Genomic DNA, 24,229 nt, shown 5'->3' on the forward strand with positions numbered 1-24,229 from the left:
CAACAGAGTCCCCATCCCTGACTTGCAGCACTTAAAGCCTGGGCAAAGCCAGCACAAACCAAAATACTAATAAATTTTAAATGTACTACTTCCTTCACTACATGAGAAAGCTGATGCAGGAACAGCCAGGGCAGGAACATGGGGAACAATGCAGTTAAAAGTAGGCTCTGGAGTCACTGCTTCCCTGATAGCTCAGTTGGTCAAGAATCTGCCTGCAATGATTTGATTCCTGGGTTGGAAAGATCCCCTGAAGGGAAAGTCTACCCAGTCCAGTATTTTGGCCTGGAGAATCCCACAGAGTTGGACACAAGTGAGCAGACTTTTACTTGGAGTCATTACGTGGTTTTAATCCATGAATTTACTGTGCTAATTACTTATTAGCATAATGCTGGCCTTCATTTAGGTTAGCCGTTATGCATTTTGAACATCTCCAAAATCTGAGTGACACTTCTGTCATTTTTCTCATTGTACCCCACCTGTCCTGAATTGTTTACACCTTACAGTCCTCATCTGTGGTTTCCACTGACAGTCTGGGGCCACTTATTTTGTTTGAATGTTGTTGTTCAATCACTAAGTCATGTCCTACTCTTCGATGGACCACTGAGACTTGGCTACGATAACGTATACAAAGTGGTCCTATACACTGGAGTGAAGATGTTTAGGGCCATGGGCCAGAAAGTCCTACAACCTCAACCTCATGTCCCTATCAAATGCAGAGATGTCCCAAGTGCCTAGCACCTAACAGATGCTCCGAATATACATTTTATATGAATCCAAGTTCTAGGGTAGCCCTGGCATTTTGAAAAGTGAACCAATTTGCCCTTCATGCCATTGTTCAGCCACCCCTCCCCACAGAGCTACTTCATCTTTGAAAAACCTGAGATCTGGACCACACACCCCCATGCCCAACAGTGACTCTTATTCAGTCTAAAGAACAAATCCTGCAATCATGAAGTCATGTGAGTAATCTGGACAAGGAGTCTGCTCTGAGCCTTTCTCCTCCAGCCTCCCCATGGAGTTCTCAATGTTGCACCCAGCTCCTGTCCTGGCAGAACACACTGAAAGCCAAAGTTCCATTTTTACACAACACACCCCCAGAACTATCAGTTAAGACCAACAGCAGCAAACAGCTCAGCTTTTTATTCAATGTGTTACTAAGAAGGTTTAGTCAAAAAGACCAAAGCCCATGTCATCATCAGACTCTTCAGATTCTTCTTTCTTTGCTTCTACTTTCTTCTCCTCAGCTAAAAACAAAGCAAAAAACAGTCAGTTACCTCACTAAAACTCCAAAGAGCTCCAGGCCCTACAACTCACATAGTCAAAAATATCTTAACTTCCCCTCATCAAATGACGCCTCTTAAGATTTCTACACATCTACTCTTGGCAAATGAAGAGCAACTTTACCCCTAGTATCTCCACCCTCCTCATTCCAATACCAAGTTTCCTACCTGGGGCAGCAGCAGTGGAGGGGGCAGGGCCTCCTGCTGGTGCAGCACCGGCTGCTGGGGCAGGTCCACCAGCCCCCACATTGCAGATGAGGCTCCCGATGTTGACATTGGCCAAGGCCTGCAACACATGTGCATATTCAGGTAAATGCTTAGTTCTGGCCTGTTGTAGCACCGAAAAGCTGGCTTAACTTACGAGTACAGTTCATGTCTCCTCTTAACAGTGAATTCTATTTTTTTAGACTATGTAATTCTATATAATTTTCCCAAGGGAATTCACTAACAGAGATATAGGTACATTGTTTCCAATCTTTCCAATCTCAAAATTTAAGAACAGGAGGTGAAGAGAGGCTATTAGTTTTACTTGCCAGAGATTAAGGTGGCCACTGCTAAATTCCTTGATCTTTTATATTCCGATAAAGAATAAGCAATCAATAAAATGTCACCACCATGCTGGCAGGATTTACTCGTAACAGCATGTATAGTATATCTTGGATGACCTTTTTATATATTGAAAGAATGACCTGGTAATATATTTTCCTCATGATTTTAGAACAGAAGAAAAGAGAAAGCAGGGTATGAGACCATGGAAAAAAGACACCACAGAGCAAAACCATAATTCGAGACAAATATGAGAAAATACCCCTTCTGCTTGGACAAGTCCAGTGAAACATGGGGCCTTCCAGCACTTTTGGAGGTTAGTAGGAGCACTTGTTTTAATAAATCAGTAGGTCTTCCAAAATTTGCTTCTCCAAACAAATCACCTTTTCACCATCACCTTACCTTTGCAAACAAACCTGGCCAGAAAGGCTCGACATTTACACCGGCTGCTTTAATGAGGGCATTGATCTTATCCTCCTAAAACAAATAAGACGGGCACCCCATCAGACAGCACTTTCGTAAATGTCTTCAAAATACTGCAAATCGAAAGCAAATAACTTAAAGAGAAAAGTGACCGTGAAGTTGCTCAGTCGTGTCCGACTCTTTGCGACCCCATGGACTGTAGCCTATCAGGCTCCGCCGTCCATGGGATTTTCCAGGCAAGAGTGCGGGAGTGGATTGCCATTTCATAACCTGAGTACAAAAGTACCGTTTACCAATCCGAGTACTCTATTGACATTGCATGTATACTAATCTAAGACGACAGTTTCTTCCACTCTTAAGGCAAAAAAACGCTTCTACTCCCGTGTGCCAGGTACTTGGCAAGGCCTCGAGTTCATCGCTGCCATTTCACAGGCTGGGACCTCCCCAAGTTACACTGCTATTTTAAGCTGTGAGGCAAGGCCAGAGGTGGAGCAGAGCGCAGTGTTCTCCACCACACCACACAGCCAGGCCCCACAAGGCCTACTCAGAGGACCCAGGAAACTACACCCAAAGGAGATACAGTGTCCTGGGACACGTTATAACTGCGCCATGAGGCTACGGGCTGCACACGTTTCTCTAAACAAAAAAAAAGTTCTCAAACTCGGAGCGCTCCGCTGTTAAGTGAAACTCACTCACTCCAGGGCGGGCACGTGGCCGATGCCCCAGACAGCCCGCACATGGGCCCATCCGATGGGTGCCCGTCCCGCCTCTCAGCCCCTCCGCCCGGTGTCGACGGCCGCCGCTCCCGCCGGAAGGGCCTGCCTCTGACGCCTGCGAGGGTGGGGAACCGGCCGCCCACACAGGCCGCCACGCCGCCGGCCCAGGCCCGCACTCACCGTGACCGTCACCTCATCGTCGTGCAGAATGAGGGCAGAGTAGATACAAGCGAGCTCCGAGACGGAGGCCATGGTGCGGGGAGTGCTAGGTGGGGGCTGCCGGGCGCGGTGCTAGTCGCCGGATGAAGTGAGGGCCTCACCCCAAAACGGCCTTAGCTTCCTCGGAAGAACCGAGCACCTTAGCGGCAGCGGAGGAAAGAGAACCGCGCGCCTGCGCGCAGCTTCTTATACCAGTCACGCGAACCAATCGGCTCCCGGGGTTTCCGGAAGAGGCGTGGCCGGAAGGGGGCGGGAAAGATCAAAACGCGACTTTCCGCTGAAGACGCCTGCGCAAACCTGTAAGTAGTTCGAAGTAGTTCGCGGGATCAAGAAGTTGTCCGGAGGCTGTGAATGCTAACTTCTTTGGTTTGGGTTAAACTCTCAGGATTTGTGAACAGTAAGAATACTTTTACGGAAAAGTTGCCTAGGGGAATAGGCGTCACTCCCACCTACTGTAGCCCGTGTGACACTTCTTAAGCAGTCATTTAATGACGTTGTCAGCCCACTCCCCAATCCCCACCCTCGGCGAGCAGCGACCTGCTGGAGGGCAGCAACTGGGGTTTAGCCGGGAGGTCCCGGTGCCTAGAACAGCGTCTCCGATAAAATACTGAATATAGGAGAAAATGGGAAATCTGCAGCGTTGAAATACCAGAGCATTTCAGCGCCTACTATGTCCCAGGCACTGGGCCACACTCTACAAAGATTCAGTTAAGCCTCACCCAGTGTAAGAGGTAAGTACTATTATCTGCATTTTGTAATGGCAAAATTAAAATGTAGTCCTGGTTTCCCGAGATTCCGCGTTACCGCGAGACGGAACCTGGATTCGAAATCTGGGAACCTAAAATCAGTGCTTCCTGCTTCTGTTTGCAGAGAGGGATGGGTTTGGGGGTTATAAGTAAATTTTGTCCTTTTTTTTTTTTTCTTCCCAAAGCATAAAAGATATATTAGGAATATAGGGGAACTTTCCACTTCATTTTTTTTTTAAAGGACCTTCTGGTTCGGTGTAAAAGCTTTGACATTGCACTGTGATGTTAAAAGACCTCTTGATGTAGCTGCTGTCTCGCTAGGTGCTTTACTGCTGTTTTGTGTCCTTTGAAGCTAAGAAAATTGGTGTTGGATTCATACTGAGAGGTTTTCTTTACAATTTTTTAAGTTGAGGTGTGATTGACATTTGTTTCAGGTATACAGCATAATAGATAACTTGTTTATATTGGGAAGTGACCATCATAAGTCTAGTTAACATCTATCACTAAACATAGACAACAGTTGTTTTTTTTTTTTTACCTGTGATAAGGTCTACTCTATAAGCAACTTTTAAATATGTGATACATTATTAACTGTAGTCACCATGCTGTACCTTACATCCCCATGACTGAAGCTGTAGTTTTTGACCCCCCTTTGCCAATTTCTCTCACTCCCCTCCCCCCAACCTCACCTGTCAACCACCTGGTTTTTTTTGTGTTTGTTTTTCTAAGATTGCACATATACTGAGATCATATGGTATTCCTCTTTGTCTGTCAGACATTTCGTTTAGCACACTGCTGTTATGGTCCGTTTATGTTGTCTCAGGTGGCTAGAGTTTATTCTTTTTTTTGCTGAATAGTGTCACATCGCATTTTCTTTACATCGCATTTTCTTTATCCATTTGTCCGTTGGTGGGCACCCAGGTTGTTTCCACGCGTTGGATGTTGTACATAATGCTGCAAGGAACATGGGGGTGCGGGTATCTTTTCAAGTTACTGGTTTTCGTTGTCTTCAAGTAAAAGCTCAGAAGTAGAATTTCGGGATCTCATACTAATTTTAATTTTTGGAGGAACCGCCGTACTGTTCTCCATAGTGCCCGCACCAGTTTGCATTCCCATCAACAGCACGTCCCAGCTCCCACTTCTCCACATCTTCACTAACATTTATTAACACTCCTTAATGATAGCCATTCCTAACAGGTGTGAGTGGTGGCTTTAATTTGTGCTTCCCTGATGATTAGTGATGGCGCACACCTTTTCCAGTACCTGTTTGGCCATCTGTATGTCTTCTTTGGAAGAAAACCTCTATTCAGATCTGCCCATTTTTAAAATTCAATTGTTTGGGGGCTTTTTTGTTACTGAGTTGTATGAATTTTTAGTATGTTTTGGACATTAATTCTTTATCAGACACATGATTTGCAAGTCTGTTTTCCCATTCAGTCGGTTACCTTTTCATTTTGTTGATGGTTTCACTTTCTGTGCAGAAGCTTTTTAGTTTGATGATGTTGTTCAGTTGCTAAGTTGTGTCCAACTCTTTGCTACCCCATGAACTGCAGCACCCCAGGATCCTCTGTCTTCCGCTGTCTCCTGAAGTTTGCTCAGATTCATGTCCACTGAGTCAGTGAGGCCATCTAACCATCTCATCCTCTGCCGCCCCCTTCCCTTCGCCTCCGGTCTACTTCACCTGTAAATGACAAATAACACCCTTACAGGGTGTCAGAGACCGAGCACCCAATTAACTGCAGCTATTCTTTGTAACTATTTTGAACTGTCTGAGCAAAACATCAGTTGCTGATGCATTTCCCTTTCAGAGACTTACGGATTCAACATACTCTTAACTTCAGACAAATTCTACTACCCCATGTTCCCATAGCATAGTAAAAACTTCCTGTTAAGATCTATTTCATGGGGATTCTAGCGTTTCCACTGTTAGAGACCCGGGTTCAATCCCTGATGGGAGAACTAAGATCGCAAACGGTGTAGTGAGGCCAAAAAAAATAATTTTTTTTCGAAAGACTAAGCAATGTGACATTTAAAAAATTAAAAATAGTCAAGAAATAGAGTAACAGCTATTGAGAGAGGTACTCTGAAGCATTCTAGAAACAAACATATGACCTTGCTTACAAATAAGTGGATTTTGTCTTTTTGCCTAACATTTGGATATGCTTTTTGCTAGGAATAATATCACACCTTCACTATTAATAATAATAAAATAAATATTGGGTGGGAGGGAGTTTCAAGAGAGAGGGGACATATATAGACCTGTGTCTGATTCATCTTGATGTATGGCAGAAACCAACACAGTATTGTAAAGCAGTTATCCTTCAATTAAAATTAAATAAAATTTTAAAACACAGGTAAACTGTCATTTTGTAAGGGAGCAAGATGAGCACAGTCCTCAGGAGGCAGCCGTTGCTGTGCTCCTTATTCTGCTCCCGGTTACCGGGCGACAGGTCTTCCTCAGCCACTGCTCTGGTGCCTCAGTGGGCCCTGCCCTCTAGCAACCAGCTGTCAGTGAGTGACTGTTGGTGTCCTGCTGAGCTCTTGGTCAGCGCCGCAGTGGGCCCTGCTCACAAGTACCTGTTGATGGGGGACCGTTAGGGAACCGATTTAGCCAAGGGTCGGAGGTGTGGTGGTCATCAGGTGGAGAGTGAGTTAAGAGGCAGGGTCAGGCCTTCTCCTAGTGGCCCCTACTGCTCACCCAGCCTTGGGCCAGCAAGTGAGCTGGAGGGCCCAGGAACGGACTGGGGACCACGTCCTGCAGAGCTCCAGAGCCCTCACTAAGGGCCTCCATTAGCCGTGGCCCAGACCTGGAGGCACCGATGAGCCTCTCTCCCAACCCTGTCTCTGTGACCTTCTAGCAGTGGCCATCTGCCTGGGCTGCAGTCTGTGAGACCCGGTGTCCCCCATTTGCGCAGCCTGAGGAGACAGAGCCAGTGTGGGTTGGGTGAGCCCAGGGCCGACAGCTGGGCAGGTTGTGGGAACCTGGCCCTGAAGGAGCTGCCAGCTGAGCTCTGCCTCCTCTTAGGCAGGACGGGGACCTTGGAGGGTGAAAGCTGTGCCTTGGGACTTTACCCTTTCTGATCGGGACAGAGAATAACATTCATCTGGTAGAGGTTTACAGGAACATCGTTATGGGACCATGACCTGACCTCAAGAACAAAGGATCGGACACCAGGAAGTTTGCAGCAACTAACCATGCCCCTCCCTCACCTTTTGCTTTGAAAGGGGCTTGCTGAATAAAGGACCTTGCTGAAAGCTTTCAGTAACTTTGGGGTTCTTAGGGCATAAGGTACCCATCTCCTTGTATGAATCTGTAATAAACTTTTCTCCGTTCCAGACTCTAATTAGTTTTGGTGTTGGTGGGCCTCACTGTGTTTCGTGTACACAAACTTGTGGTTTAGTAAAAATTTTAGTAATTAAAAAATCAGTCTCAAAAAAAAAAAAAAACCCAGAAAAATGTATGTTCACTCAGCTAAGAATGGCTGTGTCATCATGGTGTTCCATAGTACTATGTCTGATTTTGTCCCAAAACCATGTTTTTTTGTTGAAATGTCTAGAAGAGCATAGTTAATACATAGATATTCTGGGCTTCCCAGGTGGCACTAGGGGTAGACTACCTGCCTACAGTGCAGGAGACCTGGGTTCGATTCCTGGGTGGGAAAGATCCCCTGGAGGAGGGCATCACAACCCACTCCAGTAACCTTGCCTGGAGAATCCCATTGACAGAGGAGCCTGGCGGGCTGCGGTCCACAGGGTCACACAGAGTCAGACATGACTGAAGTGCTTTGGCACATATAGTTGTCATGGAAATTCACTGAATTTGTCATTTTGTGGCAAATTATTTTTATATTATCTAGTGCTTCCTTTTTTTTTTTTTACAATTGCAAGAATCTACTTTTCATTTTTTATTAAAATACATTTGACATGTAACATTGTGTAAATTTAAGGTATACAACATCTCGTATAATTAGATCATTTATGTATTGTAATGATTGCCACTGTAGTAATAATTGGGCTTCCCAGGCGGCGCAGTGATAGAAGAATCTGCCTGCCAATGCAGGAGATGCAAGAGATGCGGGTTCCACCCCTGGGTGGGGAAGATTTCCCTGGAGAAGGAAATGGCAACCCACTGCAGTAATCTCGCCTGGAGAATCCCACAGACAGCGGAGCCTGACGTGCTGCAGTCCGTGAGGCTGCGAAGAATCAGACACGAATGAGCACCCATGCACGTAGTAATAATTAGCCCCTGTGTCACATTTCAGAATTATTTCTTTTTACCGGTTGGAATAATCAAGCTCTGGTCTCTCAGCAGGTTTGACATTTATGATACAGTGTGTGCGTGCTGCGTGCTGCGTGCTCAGTCATGTGCGACTCTTCACGACTCTGAACTGTAGCCCACCAGACCCCTCTGTCCATGGGACTTCCCAGACAAGAATACTGGAATGGGCTGCCGTTTCCTTCTCCAGGGCACCTTCCCGACCCAGGGATTGAGCCTGTGTCTCCTGCGTCCCCTGCATTGGCAGGTCAATCCTTTACCACTGAGCCACCTGGGAAGCTCCTCACAGGAGCTGTTGTCTGCATTCACTGTACTGTGCACCCCATCTCTAGGGCTCATTTACACTTGTTGCAAGTAGTAAACGTAACATCTGTCGGGTCCTCCCACCTCCTAGGCCCAAGTAACCACCATAATACTCTTTGAGTTTTACAAGTTTGGATTCAGTCTCTCAGTCACGTTCAGCTCTTTGCAACCCCATGGACTGCACGACACCAGGCCTCCCTGTCCTTCACCAACTCCAGGAGCTCGCTCAAACTCATGTCCATTGAGTCGGTGATGCCATCCAACCATCTCATCCTCTGTCGTCCCCTTCTCCTGCCTTCAACCTTCCCCAGCATCAGGGTGTTTTCTAGTGAGTCAGTTCTTCGAATCAGTAGCCAAAGTGTTGGACCATCAGCATCAGTCCTTCCAGTGAGTATTCAGGGCTGATTTCCTTTAGGATTGACTGGTTTGATCTTCTTTCAGTCCAGGAGACTCTCAAGAGTTTTCTCCAACACCACAGTTCAAAAGTATCAATTATTTGATGCTTAGCTTTCTTTATGGTCCAGCTCTCATATCCACATATGACTACTGGAAAAACCATAGCTTTGACTATTATAGACCTTTGTCAGCAAAGTAATGTCTCTGCTTTTTAATATGCTGTCTAGGTTAGTCATAGCTTTTCTTCAGAGGAGCAAGCGTCTTTTAATTTCATGGCTGCAGTCATGGGAGTGATTTGGGAGCCCAAGAAAATAAAGTCTATCACTGTTTCCATTGTTTCCCCATCTATTTGCCATGAAGTGATGGGACCAGATGCCATGACCTTAGTTTTTTGATTGTTGAGTTTTAAGCCAACTTTTTCACTCTCCTCTTTCAGTCTCATCAAGAGGTTCTTTAGTTCCTCTTCACTTTTTGCCATAAGGGTGGTGTCACCTGCATATCTGAGGTTATTGATATTTCTCCTAGCAATCTTGATTCCAGCTTGTGCTTCATCCATCCTAGCATTTTGCATGATGTAGTCTGTATAGGGTTAAATTAGCAGGGTGACAATATACAGCCTTGACGTACCCCTTTCCCAGTTTGGAACCAGTCCGTTGTTCCATGTCCGGTGCTAACGATTGCTTCTTGACCTCTACTCAGATTTCTCAGGAGGCAGGTCAGGTGGTCTGGTATTTCCATCTCTTTAAGAATTTTCCACAGTTAGTTGTGATCCACACAGTCAAAGGCTTTACCGTAGTCAATGAAGCAGAAGAAGATGTTTTTCGGGAACTCTCTTGCTTTTTCTATGATCCAACAGATGTTGGCAATTTGATCTCTAGTTCCTCTGCCTTTTCTAAATCCAGCTCGAACATCTGGAAGTTCCCGGCTCATGTACTATTGAAGCCTAGCTTGGATAATTTTGAGCATTACTTTGCTAGCGTGTGAGATGAATGCAACTGTGCGGTAGTTTTAACACTCTTTGGCATTGCCTTTCTTTGGGATTGGAATGAAAACTGACCATTTCCAGTCCTGTGGCCACTGTTGAGTTTTCCAGATTTGCTGGCATATTGAGTGCAGCACTTTTACAACGTTATCTTTTAGGATTTGAAATAGCTCAGCTGGAATTCCATCACCTTCACTAGCTTTGTTCATAGTGATGCTTCCTACGGCCCACTTGACTTTGCACTCCAGGTTGTCTGGTTCTAGGTGAGTAATCACACCATCGTGGTTATCTGGGTCATTAAGATCTTTTTTGTATAGTTCTGTGTATTCTTGCCACCTCTTCTTAATAACTGCTGCTTCTGTGAGGTCCATATTGTTTCTGTCCTTTATTGTGCCCATCTTTGCATGAAATGTTCCCTTGGTATCTCTAATTTTCTTGAAGAGATCTTTATAGTCTTTCCCATTCTATTATTTTCCTCTCTTTCTTTGCCTTGTTCACTTAGGAAGGCTTTCTTATCTCTCCTTGCTATTCTTTGGAACTCTGCATTCAGATGGGTATATAAGTTACATCAGACAGTACTTGTGTAACTTACCTCACTTAACAAAATGTGCTCAGTGTTTATCCATGTTGTCTCAAATGGCAGGATTTTATTACTTGTTAGTAGTTGAATAGTATTTCACTGTGATTATATATAACATGTTTTCTTTGTCCATTCATTGGTTGGTAGACTACTGGCTATTGTAAATAATGCTGCAGTGAACACGGGGGTTAGATATCTTTTCAAGGTAGTGTTTTCATTGTATTCAGAAAGATTTCTTTGTCTTGCCTAATTATTCTAGCTAGGGCTTCCAATACTATATTGAATAAGAATAATGAGAATAGTCAGCCTTGTCTTATTCCTGATCTTAGAAGAAAAGCTTTCTTTCTCCAGTGAAAGTATGTTAACTGTTTGTTATTCATGAGCTTCTTTATATTTAGGTATGTTCCTTCTGCACCCAGTCTGCTAAGGTTTTTTTAATCACGAAAGGATGTTGTATTTTGTCAAACAGCTTTTCTGCATCTGTTGAGATGACCGTGTGATTTTTATCTTTTGTTAATATGTGTTACATTTATTGATTCATGTATGTTGAGCCATTCTTACATACAAGGCATAAATCCCACTTGGTCATGGTATACAGTTCGTAAGGGTTCTTGAATGCAGTTTGCTGATACTTTACTGAGATTTTCTGTTCCTATATTCATCAGGGGTACTGATCTGTCCTTTTCGTTTCTTGTTATGTCCTTATCTGGCTTTGGTTTCAGGTTAATGCTGGTCTCATAGAAAGAGTTTGGAAGTATTCCCTTCTCAAACTTTTCTAAGAGTTTCAGAAGGATTGATGATGATTCTTTGGATGGTAGAATCCTTCAGTGTCGCCCTCTTGTCCTGTGGTTTTCTCTGCTAGGTTTATGATTACTAATTCAATCTATTTGGTTATTATTGGCCTGCTCATGTTACCTGTTTCTTCCTGACTCAGTCCTCTTTTTAAAGTTTGTTTTATATTGGAGTGTAGTTGATAAAGAATGTCGTGCTGGTTTCAGGCGTACAGCAGAGTGGCTCAGTTCTGCATATACACATATCTATTTTTCAGACTCTTTTCCCGTTTAGATTTCCCTGTGCTATACACAGTAGGCCTTTGTTGGTTACCTATTTTAAATATAAAAGTGCGTATGTCAGTCCCAAACTCCTGATTTGTCCCTCCCCTTTGGTAACCATAAATTTGTTTTCTAGTCTGTGAGTCTGTCTGTTTTGTAAATGGGCTCATTTCTATAATATTTTTTATTTTTTTGCTTCTGCCTATAAGTAACATAATGCATTTGCAGTGATTATTGATAAGGACTCACTATTGCTATCTTATCATTTGCCTTGTTTTTTATCTTGTTCCTGTTTCTACCTTTGTAAAGTGGTAGTTTTCCTTAGTGATTTGCTGTCTGCTCCTCATTTTTTCTTTATAATGTTTCTTGCCTGTTTTTTTTTTTTTTGCTTTGCGGTGGTGGTGGTTGTTCAGTCACTTAGTCGTGTCCAACTCTTTGTGACCCCATGGGTTGCAGCACACCAGTCTCCTCTGTCCTTGACCATCTCCCAGAGTTTGCTCAAACTCATGTCCATTGCATCCAGTGATGTCGTCTAACCATCTCATCCTCTGCCACCCCCTTCCCCTTTTGCCTCCTTCAATCTTCCCCAGCATCAGGGTCTTTTCCAGAGTTAGCTCTTCACATCAGGTGGCCAAAGTATTGGAGCTTCAGCTTCAGCATGTCTTTCCAATGAATATTCAGGGTAATTTCTTTTAGAATTGACTAATTTGATATCCTTGCTGTCCAAGGAACTCTCAAGAGTCTTCTCCAAGTTCAAAAGCATCAGTTCTTCGGCGCTCAGCCTTCTTTATGATCCAACTCTCACATCCACACACGACTAGTGGAAAAACCATAGCTTTGACTATGAGGATCTTTTTTGGCAAAGTGATGTCTCTGCTTTTTAATATGCTGTCTAGGTTTGTCATAGCTTTCCTTCCAAGGAGCAGGCATCTCTTAATTTCACGGCTGCAGCCACCATCTGCAGTGGTTTTGGAGCCCAAGAAGATAAAAATCTGTTACTGCTTCCACTTCTTCCCCTCTGTTTGCCATGAAGTGATGGGACTCGATGCCATGATCTTAGTTTTTGGATGCTGAGTTTCAAGCCAGCTTTTTCACTCACCTCTTACTTTGCAGCTTTCATAATACATCTCATGAGTAAAGTAGTCCTTCTCATGCTGATAGCATCTTGTTTTCATTCTCCTGTAATGGTCCAACCCTGTTTATTCCTCCCCTTTTATACTTTCTATGTCACAGTTTACTTCTTTTGATGTGCACTTTGTTTCTGTGTCACTAGTTAGCACCATTTTATTTCAGCTTAAGAACTCCTTTTAACGTTTCCTGTAAGGCAGGTTTTGTGTGTCTGGGAAAGCCTTTATTTCTCCTTCATAGCTGAAGGTCAGCTTTGCTGGATGAAGTATTCTTGGCCAGCCATGTTTATCTTCCACACTGTGAATATGTCATTCCACTTTGTCCTGGGCTGTAGGATTTCTGCTGGGATATCCACTGATAGCCTTGCAAGCATTCGTTTGTAAGTTACTTTTTCTCCCCACTGTTGACTTTATGATTTTTTTTTAACGACTTTTGATGTAATTGGAGAAGGTCTTTTGGCATTGAGATAATAGTGTGTCCTGTTGGACTTTTAGGTCCAATTTCCTGCCTGGCTTGGGAAATTCTCCGCTATTTCTTTAAATATACACTCTCTGCTCTCCTCTCCCTCTTTGCTTCTTCTGATAGACCATTATTCCTCACATTTGTTTTTCTCAACTCATCACGTATCAGAGTTCTATTGGGTTTTCTTCACCTTTTAATAATCAAGTTGCTTTCCCAGATTTCATCTGCCTGATTCCCTAAGCTTTCTACGTATTCTTGATCTCATTCATTGAATTCTTCAGCTGAAGAATTTGGTTCTTTTTGAAAATTCAATATATTTGGTAAATAACACCTGTATTTGGTAAATAACTGCATAAGCGTTCTTGTACCTTCATCACAGCTGTTTCTAATTTTTATCAGATCACAGTGCCTATGGATTTTTATCAGATCACTGTACCTGTGGACTCAGTTGCTGAAGAATTATTATTGTTTTTCTCTTTGGGATTCCATATCACTGATTCTTTTAGTTTGGTAAAAATGTGCCTCTGCCGCTGAGTTTCAAGTAGCACACCTCTTTCTTACTAGTTAGATGTTCCAGTTCAACACGGACCATTAGAGACCTTTCTTTTGTTCTCCACAAGGTGGCGGCATAGCTCAATTTTTGGTTTCTCTTCCTGAGCTGGCTCTAGGGCCATGCCACCGAGAGCCTGTTAAAAAGTCAGCCTAGAAAAAGCTGGCAGCAGAGTGGGCCAGGTGTGGGCTTAGCACCCGTGATCGTCCACAGTAGGCAGGGGGAACCCTCCACTGCGGTAAGCCCCCCAGAGGGCCATGCACAGACCTCCCACTGAAACCCAAGGCAGGCAGCAGGGCGTGAGATCCTTCAGCGCCCTTGTTCTCGTCTCCCCACTCCCACCAGTCGCGCCTGAGGAGTGAGTGTTGCTAGAGAGAAACAGGTTCCTCCAGCTGTGCCCAGCCGGGCGGTCACCTTAAGACCTCTGAGGGAGGCGGCGGTGGTCCCTGGCAGTGGAAGCCCCGTGTGTTGCTGCTCCTCTTCGGCCTCCAAACTGGTTTCTGTCCCCCAGCCGTTTGCCTGTCTCCCCCACACTCTCCGGTCTCCACACGCTCCAGTCTGGCTTCCGCCCCTCCTCCCAGCGGGTGGGGGTGAGGTAGGCTCTGGAACTCTTGGGTCCACAGTCCTGCTAAGGTCTCCCCACCTATGTTCTGAAGCACTTTTTGGTAGAAATCTTTTGCATGTTCTGGTGTAGTGTACAGAGAAACTTTCGTTCAGTTATGAATGACTCAGGGATCGAACCCAGGTCTCCTGCATTGCAGGCAGTCTTTACTGTCTGAGCCACCAGGGAAGCCCATGAACAACCAGTCAGCTGTGAGTAAAAGAAAAGGAACAGCTCACACTGCCATGCTGCCGCCATCACTTGCTCCTCTACTTTTTATCTGCACGTGGAAGTCGGGTATAATACCAGTAATTTAAAATTCTCAGACTGAGTGCTGCTCTTGAAACCCTAAGTTAGCTGAATGAAGTAAAAGGAGGTCAAACACAGTTTATGTACGAAGGATGGCCTGTGGACCCCAGTGCACCAGTGGGTTGTGTGGGCTCGGAGGGTATTCCTGGTTTTCAGCAGAGTAAATAGCCCCTTGCAAACCTGTTTCTTTGCATATGGAAACAGGTATCCTCAGCATGGTGACAGCAGTTTCTAGTGCTTTTGTTTCACTCCCCTACAAATGATTGCCAGCTAAATGAAAAGCACGATGCTAGGTTCTGGGAGTACGTGCTAAATTACCATCACATAATCTTGTATTTCTTAGTGCTTTTATTTCATTTCTTTTGGCGTATCTAAATGTCAGAAAGTACATACATACAAAACTCCAAACACCTTCCTAAAACGGTTTTAGTATTGGCGAGTCTCTGACATCTCAGGTTGAATTGTCCAATATATGTCTAAAGTGCATTCTCGCAGCTAATCAATAGCAGCATTTTTTTTGTTTATAAATCCTTAAGAAATATTCAGACAATAGGTGGAAAAGTCACAATAAAAGGCAAAGCGTGATCTAGATATATTTTTCCTTAATTATCCAAGACAAACACATGCATGAATTAGTTTATAAGTATACAAGAAATATACAAAAAAATAGCAATATAAAAAAGTTCATACAGCAACGAGAAAGAGGGCTCTTTCTCTGCTGCTAATATTAAATACGGCAAGGTGTAGAATATAAAGTTTGTAGAATCCTAGATATCTTTGGAGCCACAGGGGAATCCCTGATGGAGGCCAGTGTGTGATGACATGAGGTCTGTGATTTTCAACAAAGCTGGAGTTTTATAAGATGGTTTTCAGAAGGCACTGCTTTGGAGAAATCACCAGCACAAATGATGAAAATGTTGTTCAGTTATTGAAACTGTCAATTCATGGCTTCTTGCGCCTAAAATGAAAGCCAGCATTTAGTGTTGAGTTTTGCAATGAACCTCTAGGAGGGCTTTGAGAGAATTCCGGTTTTATCATGGGAAAAGTTAAAGTCCTTCTAAGAAAGCAAAATACGCTTATCCGGTATTTAATTAGACTTCCCATCTTTATCCTGTTGCACTGATTTTCCAGATTGCCTAAAGAGCACATACATGTGTCAGAATGGACACATGGACCTGTACAGTTAGATACTTGAAAACAGGGGGCTTAAAACAGTGAAAGAATGGGCCAGACTCTTGGGTATATCTTTAATATGTGATTGCTTTCCCTACCACAGATTTCACCGTTCCGTTTCATTTTAATGAACACTTCTTGCTATAACAAGAGGCAGATTAGGAAAGAAGGAATTATGTGAGGAGCTGTCACCCCTGACCCCAGCCTCCCCTCCTTAGAGGTGATCTCCCTTAGGCCTCTGAAAGCTTTATGAGCACTCACAAACTAGGAACAAGAGTGAGTGTTCTTACAGCTCTAATTGCTATTATCCAACCTCCAGGGTTCTCAGCACTGTTACTGCCTACTGTAGTCTGCCAGTAGGGCCCAGATATTCCAGAGGGTAAACCAAAACCACATAGATCCTCTTAGGAAAAATAAAAAGGTGGAGAAGGGGTGGTGGGGAGGGAAGACAGAGAAAGGCCACACTTGGTCAGTACTCACTTGGGTTGTGCATGGTGCTGGTACCCAGGCCCCAGCTGAGAGCCGGCTTTCATCTCCACAGCCACAGAGCACTGGGGAGAAAACCACAAGGAGGAAAACTGTGAGGTAGGAGGGTCTTTAGAGACCATCCAGGTAATCTCATTTTCTATCAGAAAGAGTTCTTGAGAAAGTTAGTGGCAAAGGCTGGAGCCTGGCCCCCACCTTCCCACACTCTTTATGTGAATCTGTCCCCAGGAACAACAGTTCTGCTCCTGAGAGGGTTCCCATCAGCTTGATGGACATTCTTGTTCTTCTAGGTGATGCTCTCTCACTTGATTTTTGGGCACAGACCCACTACACTAAAAACAGGGGCTTCGAATTGAAGAGCTCCATCCAGTAAGACCAGAGCAGAAATACACCCCTATAGATATCTCATCCTACCCTCGTTTCTACATCAGTCCATTCAGACTCTGTTCCATCTGGTTGGGCAGGTGCTGCTGTAGACGATCTTCGTTTTCGACTACAGAAAAAAGGAACAACGCAACAGTCATTTTTTACATCGAAGAACAGGAGAAATATTAGAAACAGAAAGACCCTATATACTCCTTCAGAGAATTAATGACGCGTTTTTACAGGCTAATCTGTTCCTCAAGAACGAGCAGCTAAGAAAACTACAGCCCTCTAAATAAAGCAGTTTGATGCTCACTCACCTAGTTGGTGATTCTTGTTTTAAAGTCTCTATTTCAGTAAACTGGACGGATTGTCCACCACCTCTTGTTTTATAAACATCACCCTACAGCCAAGAGAAAAGATCACCATTACACTTTAATACATCCAAATGATAAACATACATATATATTTCAAACTGATTTTTTAAGACTTTAATGAAAACTCTGATCCACAAAACCAGATGGTACTTGGACTGCTGGGTCTATACCTTAAAATACTTTAAAGATTTGTGTACGTATGTCTCACTAAAAAAGAAGTCCAATGCAGTATAATTAATAGCATTCTTACTTGCAGAAAATAACATTCCTTTTTATTCAACCAGTAATTTAAAAAACTACAGTAAAGATCAAGCAACCTATCAAATTTCTAAATGTTCTAAGGCAATATACTTTCCTCTTTAGATGTTCCCCTTCTCTCATACACAAGTGACAGTACAGTCTTTTTTATTTTTTTGGCCACTATGTACAGCTCATGAGATCTTAGTTCCCAGACCAGGAACTGAACCTGGGTCCTTGGCAGTGACAGCACAGTCTTAACCACTGGACTGCCAAGGAATTCCCTCCAATGACAGTACTCTTATGCAAAGGCAGGAATTCTTTGTTTGATTTAAAACAAAATGCACATTAATTAAAAGTATATATCTGGAGTTCCTCTAACAAACACATTGTGCAGATTTAGTTCCAATTTAGCAGATTTGAACCCAAGGAGTAACTTGAGTTTTCTAACAAACAAAAAGGTTTTATCAAATACCCATTTATCTTCTAGTTGACACTGCCTGTGTATCATCAGAGGAACAGAAGAGTAAATGGTTTCTTGCTTTTTGAATATTTCCTTCTCTTGTGTAAATTTTACCTTAATTAGCTTAGTCTCAATCTCCCCATCGGAGGCTAGTTCCTGGTGTGTCAGCATGTACTTCTCACACTTAGCTAGTGCCTTCTCATTTGCAACAGACACAGTGATGGCACGGGGGACATGTGGCTGCATGACTGTCTCAGTTTGCAGGTTAGTGGCAGGCTTATGATCTACCCATCTGTCTCCCGCAGAGCGTGATCGTCTGTGTCGCAGACGGATTGGTGGTGCGTTCTGATCAGATTGAGAGAGGAATCAAGAAACAAGCATAACCCAGAATTAATTTCAGGGTACTATTAGAAGTGCAGCAGTTTTGGCTACTTTAGTTGGTGACAGTATGAAAACAAATGCATGAACCTTTTCAAAAGCTATGTTACTCAAGCAATTTAAATGTTCTCTTTGTATGTAAACACAAAACCAACAAACATATTTAAACACCATTTTAGGTATGTATTATATGTTCTACTAGAGATCTTCCCTTTCAACAAAGAGTGGAAGGGAAAGTTCTGGTAATGCTGCTAGTCTTTCCTGTGTAGGTGATGTTTAGGACAAATAATTCATCTTTGCATTCTTGATCAAAACCCAGTATTTGTTCCTGCTGTTGTGAAGTAATCTGTTAGGTCCACAACTATGTTAAAAGCTTCAAAAAGATCAGTAAAAGCCCTAAACATATCATAGGCCTCTAAACAAAAGAGAAAATACTCCTATTAAAAAAATAGACCTCTCCCCCCAGCAAAAGCTGATGGAGCTGTATAGTACATACATGCTAAAAAACAAAGTATTTTAAGAACCTTGTGTATAAAATGATTAAAAGAATGTTTATAAAGTACTTCTGCATACTTTAAAAAATCTCAGAATGTATCTTTATGAAAAGTTCACAAACATTTCCTAAAGGTTACAAGAACCAGATAAAGAATTCACTATCAAATCAGTCTCTACCATGCAATAAAAAACTACATACTTCCAGTAAAATGTTATATAAATTTAGGAAAGTTAAGTTTAGCACAGTCAACCTAAGGGGGTGTGGAAATCACATACAGACATAGTTAATAGTTTCTTTGTAACTTTGCAAAGTTTTTATTTGCAAAACTGAAAGCAAATGAAAGGGTCTGTCACAGGCCAAATCCTTCAAAACCGGTCAAGTGTGGACACCTAATTTAAAATGTGTATCTGGAGAACTGAAGTATTTCCGCTGTACAATTATAAGAAACAAATGCACCAGTGACAAAATCATGACACCAGAACATGGGCAACAGCGTTTGCCACTAAGGATACCCAAGCCTCACAACAAGCAAGAAACGTCCCATTCTTAAAATGGCTTAATGCTGAACGAGGAGGAAAGAGGTTCTCATGACCTACCATTTAGCAAAGGTGATAGTTTTCTCAAACACATTAAGCAGTAGAGACAACTGTGAAACAAACTTTGGAAAGATGACTGTCCTTACTTACACTCTACTGTCATTTATGAAATAAATAATAATTAAGCTTTCTTCCTCACTGAAGTATATAAATTGAGTCCACCTGACATAATTTTTGACCAACAAACCTAGATGTGTATTCTGCTGCACTTCTAAAGAGATTTTGATTTCAAATGAAGAAGTTAAAGGATCTCTAGTAAATTCTCTTAAGTGTCTCAAAGCCACATTAGATACTGCGTTAATGTTGACCAGGCATTAAGTAGGCCTTGAATAGTTTTCAGTCTATAAATTTGCATGAAATAAGGAGGATTTATTAGAGTTGATCAGAAAGACCAGTCACCATATAATTTGCTCCCCAAAAAGGTTTAAAGCAAAATCTGCAAAGTAAAGAAGCTTAAGCGACTTTAGACTTATCTGTTGCCTTTGGTAAATACCTTGTAATTCATCATCATCCCTTAATAATCAGGAATGCAGGACACCTCAATGAAATATTTTCTGTACCCCAAGAAAATCTAAAGCAAATATTTACTATAAAATTATTTAGAAGAAAAATTCTTAGATATATTAAAATTTTACTAAATGTAGATTCACAATATTAACTTTATCAACTTACTCAGATTCAGAGGAAAATTTTACCTTCATCTTTAAGAAGAAAATATAAACATGAATTTGTTTATAACAACCTTGAATGAGGCAGAGCCCTTCTAAATTGAGACAAAGGCCTTGAGATTAAAAGCAATTTATTGGACATGTAAACCTTCCTTCGGCGGTTATAAAACAACTGGCCTGGGCTCCTCAAAAAATAGTATCGTGGAAATAAAAAAAATGGGGAGGATGGACTATTTTATATTAAAAAGATTAAAGAGAGAATAACCACATATTATGTATTCACCTTGATAGGACCAAGATTTGAAAAATGAAAAGCCATTATTGGGACACCACTAACTTTCTCAGGTATGATGAAGATTGTGGTTATGTATGTAAGACACAAAGTCTATGACTTACTACTGTCAAAGGCTGAAGAAAAAAAAAATTTACGTATCTTTTTTTTAAAATAAAAGTCCGGGAAAGCAGTTTTAAAAATGGGAATTTTTTTAAAAAGTAAAAACTCCAATTTGAGGAAGAAAAGCCAAAAGAAAAGAATGGAAAATGTGCTCTAAGACAGTCGCTGATTTTGTGGATGCTCATCAGTCATGCAGCTGAAGAGCACGTGTTCACTAAACACAAGGCACTTCCTGTGCCAGATGCAGCTAGGCTTTTTCAGATGAAGAGCTAGGCCTCAGTTTCAGGGTGATCTGATCTTTCAAACTAACAGAAAAATCAGACCTTGCTTAGACATTGGAGCTCACCCATCATTCCGGTGAACTTTCAGAACCCAGTTATAAAAATACACAACATTAAAATCTATTGCTACAATGCTTTAAAATGATAACTGGCACTAACCCTGCTGCAGTGATCCTCTTCTACTTCTATCTCACTTCTGAACGAAGGAACCACCTCCCTGCCTTCATTCCAGTACATCCCTCGCCTTCTGTCTGACACGATACAAGTTTTACTTTGTCCTGGCTCCTGCTGCCTACGCCTCGCAATAGATGTGACATTGAGAGGTGTGTTGTACGGAGGAATTTTCTGCTCCCATTCCGAAATACAGGAAGCTACAGAAATGCTGCTGCAAGAGTTAGAGCGCCTATGTAGCTGTTGACTCATGAGTTGCTGGCCGTTGGAAATCTGAGCAATATAGTTACTAGAAAGCTAAAAAAATTGAAGAGAAATTAATGAGCAGGAGTTGAAAAACTGAGAAACAATTCATTATTTTGCTATAATTTTAGCTCATGAAGACATAATTTATAACTTGTCTTTTTTAAGACAATTTTTGTACTGAGTTACTAATTTTACACTAAATTTGTTTATACTAAATTTTTAAGTATAAATAGAAATTTGAGAAATATAATAAATTTAAAACAAAAAAATTGATTCTCATAGAAATAGCTAGTTGATTGTCATAGAAATAGTCAGCTAGTTGATCGTCATGGAAATAGTTAGCTAATCTGAACAAATCTTCTCTAGTACTGTGAAGTTACTACACAGCTACAGACAACTTACAGGTACGGGTGATGGAGAAACAGATCTCTGAGTAACTTTTTCCCGATCCCGCTCCCGAGAGGGCCTCTCTGGCTTTTCAGTTTTGGGCTCAGTGACGATGGCCTTCAGTTGTTTCAGTTTCTCATCTTTCACCCAGAGTTTATTTTGCATCTCCAGCTGCTTGGCTGCCACTCGACGCTCCTGAAGGTTTATGAATGGCAATAAGTAGTCTAATTCAGTTATACCAAACCAACTGCATCGGTTCACCTGAACATTTTATTTCCTAAAGATGACAGTTCTTCATAATGCTATTTGCTGTGACTTGTAAGAGCAGAGAAAAAAGTAAAAGGGACGGAGTAGTGGCTGCTGTTGCCCCCACCACTAAAACACTGTGTGTCATTCAGCCGTGTCTGACTCTTCGAGACCCCACGGACTGTAGCCTGCCAGGCTCCTCTGTCCATGAAATTCTCCAGGCAAGGATACTGGAGTGGGCTGCCATTCCCTTCTCCAGGAAATCTTCCTGATCCAGGGACCGAACCCAGGTCTCCCACTGCAGGCAGATTCTTTACCAGCTGAGCCACCAGGGACCCCAGTACAAGCCGTTCAGAGCCCTGCAGGTAGCAATCAGTCAGCCATGAGAGGAGAGCTGGAGGAATGACACTCACGCATTCTTTCTCCCACTTCATGGTGGTTTCTGTCACCATGCCTTGCAGCCTGGCTTCTAGTCTACGTTTGTCAGAAAACTGTCGCTGAAGTTTTTGATTCTGGGTTTCAAGCTCCTGTTGCAGATTGCGCTTATCTTCCTCATAGATGGTCGTTGTTTTCTCTAAAATCTCAACCTGGGAATTTAGACCATAAACATTTCAAGTAGCTTTAAAATAATCTCTCTCATAATCTGCCTATGCAAGCATAGTTATCGAAAGAAGAATCATGGAGAAAACCTTTTCGTCTGAAATTTCATCTGAATGCCCATCTCTGTTCCTAGCAATGAGGACTTTTAAACAAGCTCCTCACTGAAAGATGAAGTTATAATTGATTTCATGTGAAAATTACTGTTCCTAAAACTAAGGCCTAAAATTTTGTTTTTATAAAGGCCATTTTTAGAATAGAGAACACTGTATCAGTTGAGATTAGCTTCTCTTTAGAATGAATCATGTATCCCCTAAATTATCCTCAGTAGTAAGTCAAAAAACAATTTATAATCAAAACTAAAACACCAGAACATTCTCTTCAATTGGTAAGGTCTGTCTCATAAAGAGGATTCTACCCTTTTATTGCCTTTCACTTACAGTTCCTCTATGGGGAGAATGGGATGAAGATTAGTAAATAACCAAGTGATAACTCCCAAGGAAGCAGCAGCTGCAGGTCCGTATAGCAGAATAGCTAAATCAAAGACCAGTGTTAAATGTCTAGCATATACATCCATTATAATCCCAAAACCAACCTTATATTCTAAAGTTTTGTTTTTCTTCTCCAGTCGTTCTATTTCCATTTTCTGTCCTGAGATCACCTTTTCTTTTTCATTTAGTTTTCCTTGAATATAGTTTTCTTTATTTAAAACAGCATTGTCAAATTCTTGCAACAAAGCCTTAAAAGTAATAGCTGAAACAAAAGCATGCAGGCCAAGTTTACTCCAATTCCAAAGTAACTGGTGAAGTCAACTTTTATAACTGCTATTTATATAAAATGAAGCTTTTCAGCAAATACCCCTTTCAAAGTCTATAATCAGAAAACAAGTCTGGAAGGAAATCAAGAGTTTCTCAAATCCACAAAAGAGACACTTTTGTTACTGAAAAAACACTTAAGTTTTTCATTTTGCACTATAGCGTAAATAATTTGTTTCAGAACAAATGCAGAAACAAACAGAAGTAACACTAGCCTTAGGGACAGTTAATTCAAGTTGAAATCCCTATGCACCATTCACTAGTCATGCGACGTGGGCAAGTTGTTTCTGAGCATGTTTCTTCATTTCAGAATGGAGATTTAAGTACCATTTATCTCACATTTTTCTTATGATGGTGATAAGAATACATACATTCAATGAGCACTTCCTATGTACCAGGATGTCATACATGACTTTTATATATCATCTCAACCCTCTCTCTGAAGTAGGAACAATTACAATCCCATTTTGCAGACAGAAACTAGAAATAAAGGATTAAGTAATTTTCTCAAAGATACAGTTATTATGGTATAATAATACATGTTAAATGCCTTGCATATAAATAACTAGTAGGAGCTAAGAAGTAGCTCTTATCCCTTTCATGATGACTGATAATTTTTAAAAGGGAGAAATTCACATCCACTTTGATCTTCTGCTTTACGTTCTTAGGATATTAGATGATGCCCTGGGGGCTCCTAAGTTCAGACAACCCTTCCTTGAGAGATGCTGTCCCAACACAAAACTCCCTGCAAGTTTCTCCTGTTAAAATGACTAGAGACAGTCTGCTCTTACCCTGCTTGTTAAACTCCTCAATCATCATTTGTCGTAGGTGATGTCGTCTCTCTAGTGCTTCGATCAGCCTGGGAAGAGTCTGCTCATCATTGACATCCAGAAGTTCGCAGGACGGCAAAGGTGGGAAACTCTGTAAAACCACTTCTGAAACCAGCGGTTCTGTATGGAGTTGTTTAAAAAAAAAAGTTACACAGGCGAGAAAGAGTTATTCAAACAAGTTTAACACTGGTAAGAGCCCCCAGTCCAAATTAACAGTGTATTTTGTTGGGCTCATCATATTTCCTTAAAAATGAGTTATATGAGTTGTAAAGAAGAAAAAATGAAAAAAAATGTGAGAGTATATAATAAAAGAAGTGTGAATTTATACTTTGGTTCAGACTTTTTTTTGCACTTGTTTGTTGAGGGGAAAGAAAGTGAACAGTTTTCTTAAGTGAAATAGATTTTTTAAAAAAGAGAGACAGACTCATCAGCAGGCAGATGACGCCACAGCAGCTC

At 41.9% G+C, this 24,229-nt stretch overlaps 2 protein-coding genes and 1 long non-coding RNA gene across 8 annotated transcripts in view; 1 reads left to right on the forward strand and 2 right to left on the reverse strand.

Annotated features, from left to right (window-relative positions):
- Positions 1,120–3,367, reverse strand: RPLP1 (ribosomal protein lateral stalk subunit P1). Its single transcript, XM_018053578.1, has 4 exons — positions 3,146–3,367; positions 2,229–2,303; positions 1,449–1,566; positions 1,120–1,244 (listed from the first exon to the last, which is right to left on the reverse strand). The coding sequence occupies exons 1-4, from the start codon at positions 3,215–3,217 to the stop codon at positions 1,165–1,167; spliced, it is 345 nt and encodes a 114-aa protein (XP_017909067.1). The 5' UTR covers positions 3,218–3,367; the 3' UTR covers positions 1,120–1,164.
- On the forward strand, positions 3,475–24,098 carry LOC108636832. The gene is made up of 2 exons (XR_001918594.1): positions 3,475–3,915; positions 23,772–24,098. It is a non-coding gene; the product is annotated as an uncharacterized LOC108636832 (long non-coding RNA).
- The window catches only part of KIF23 (kinesin family member 23), a 47,889-nt gene continuing 38,562 nt past the window's right edge, over positions 14,903–24,229 (reverse strand). For 2 of the 6 annotated variants that reach the window (XM_018053580.1, XM_018053579.1), the window contains 10 exons: positions 23,735–23,893; positions 22,724–22,881; positions 21,945–22,118; positions 21,301–21,480; positions 20,641–20,949; positions 17,783–18,013; positions 16,912–16,994; positions 16,643–16,721; positions 16,223–16,293; positions 14,903–15,527 (listed from right to left, as the gene is read on the reverse strand). In XM_018053580.1, the coding sequence (XP_017909069.1) occupies positions 15,512–15,527; positions 16,223–16,293; positions 16,643–16,721; positions 16,912–16,994; positions 17,783–18,013; positions 20,641–20,949; positions 21,301–21,480; positions 21,945–22,118; positions 22,724–22,881; positions 23,735–23,893 (1,460 nt within the window). In that variant the 3' untranslated portion in view covers positions 14,903–15,511. The remainder of the gene's footprint in view (positions 15,528–16,222; positions 16,294–16,642; positions 16,722–16,911; positions 16,995–17,782; positions 18,014–20,640; positions 20,950–21,300; positions 21,481–21,944; positions 22,119–22,723; positions 22,882–23,734; positions 23,894–24,229) is intronic. The other 4 variants (XM_018053582.1, XM_018053581.1, XM_018053583.1 and 1 more) reach the window with 3 other exon arrangements.

Source organism: Capra hircus, chromosome 10, assembly GCF_001704415.2.
Source record: "Capra hircus breed San Clemente chromosome 10, ASM170441v1, whole genome shotgun sequence".
NCBI lineage: Eukaryota > Metazoa > Chordata > Mammalia > Artiodactyla > Bovidae > Capra > Capra hircus.

Excerpts from the sequence above, each read along its gene's own strand:
- RPLP1 (XM_018053578.1), bottom strand. The coding sequence starts at position 3,217 with ATGGCCTCCGTCTCGGAGCTCGCTTGTATCTACTCTGCCCTCATTCTG. Across the intron at positions 2,304-3,145 it reads ACGATGAGGTGACGGTCACG|GAGGATAAGATCAATGCCCT; the intron begins GTGAGTGCGGGC and ends TATTTGTTTTAG. Across the intron at positions 1,245-1,448 it reads CTCCACTGCTGCTGCCCCAG|CTGAGGAGAAGAAAGTAGAA; the intron begins GTAGGAAACTTG and ends CTTTGTTTTTAG.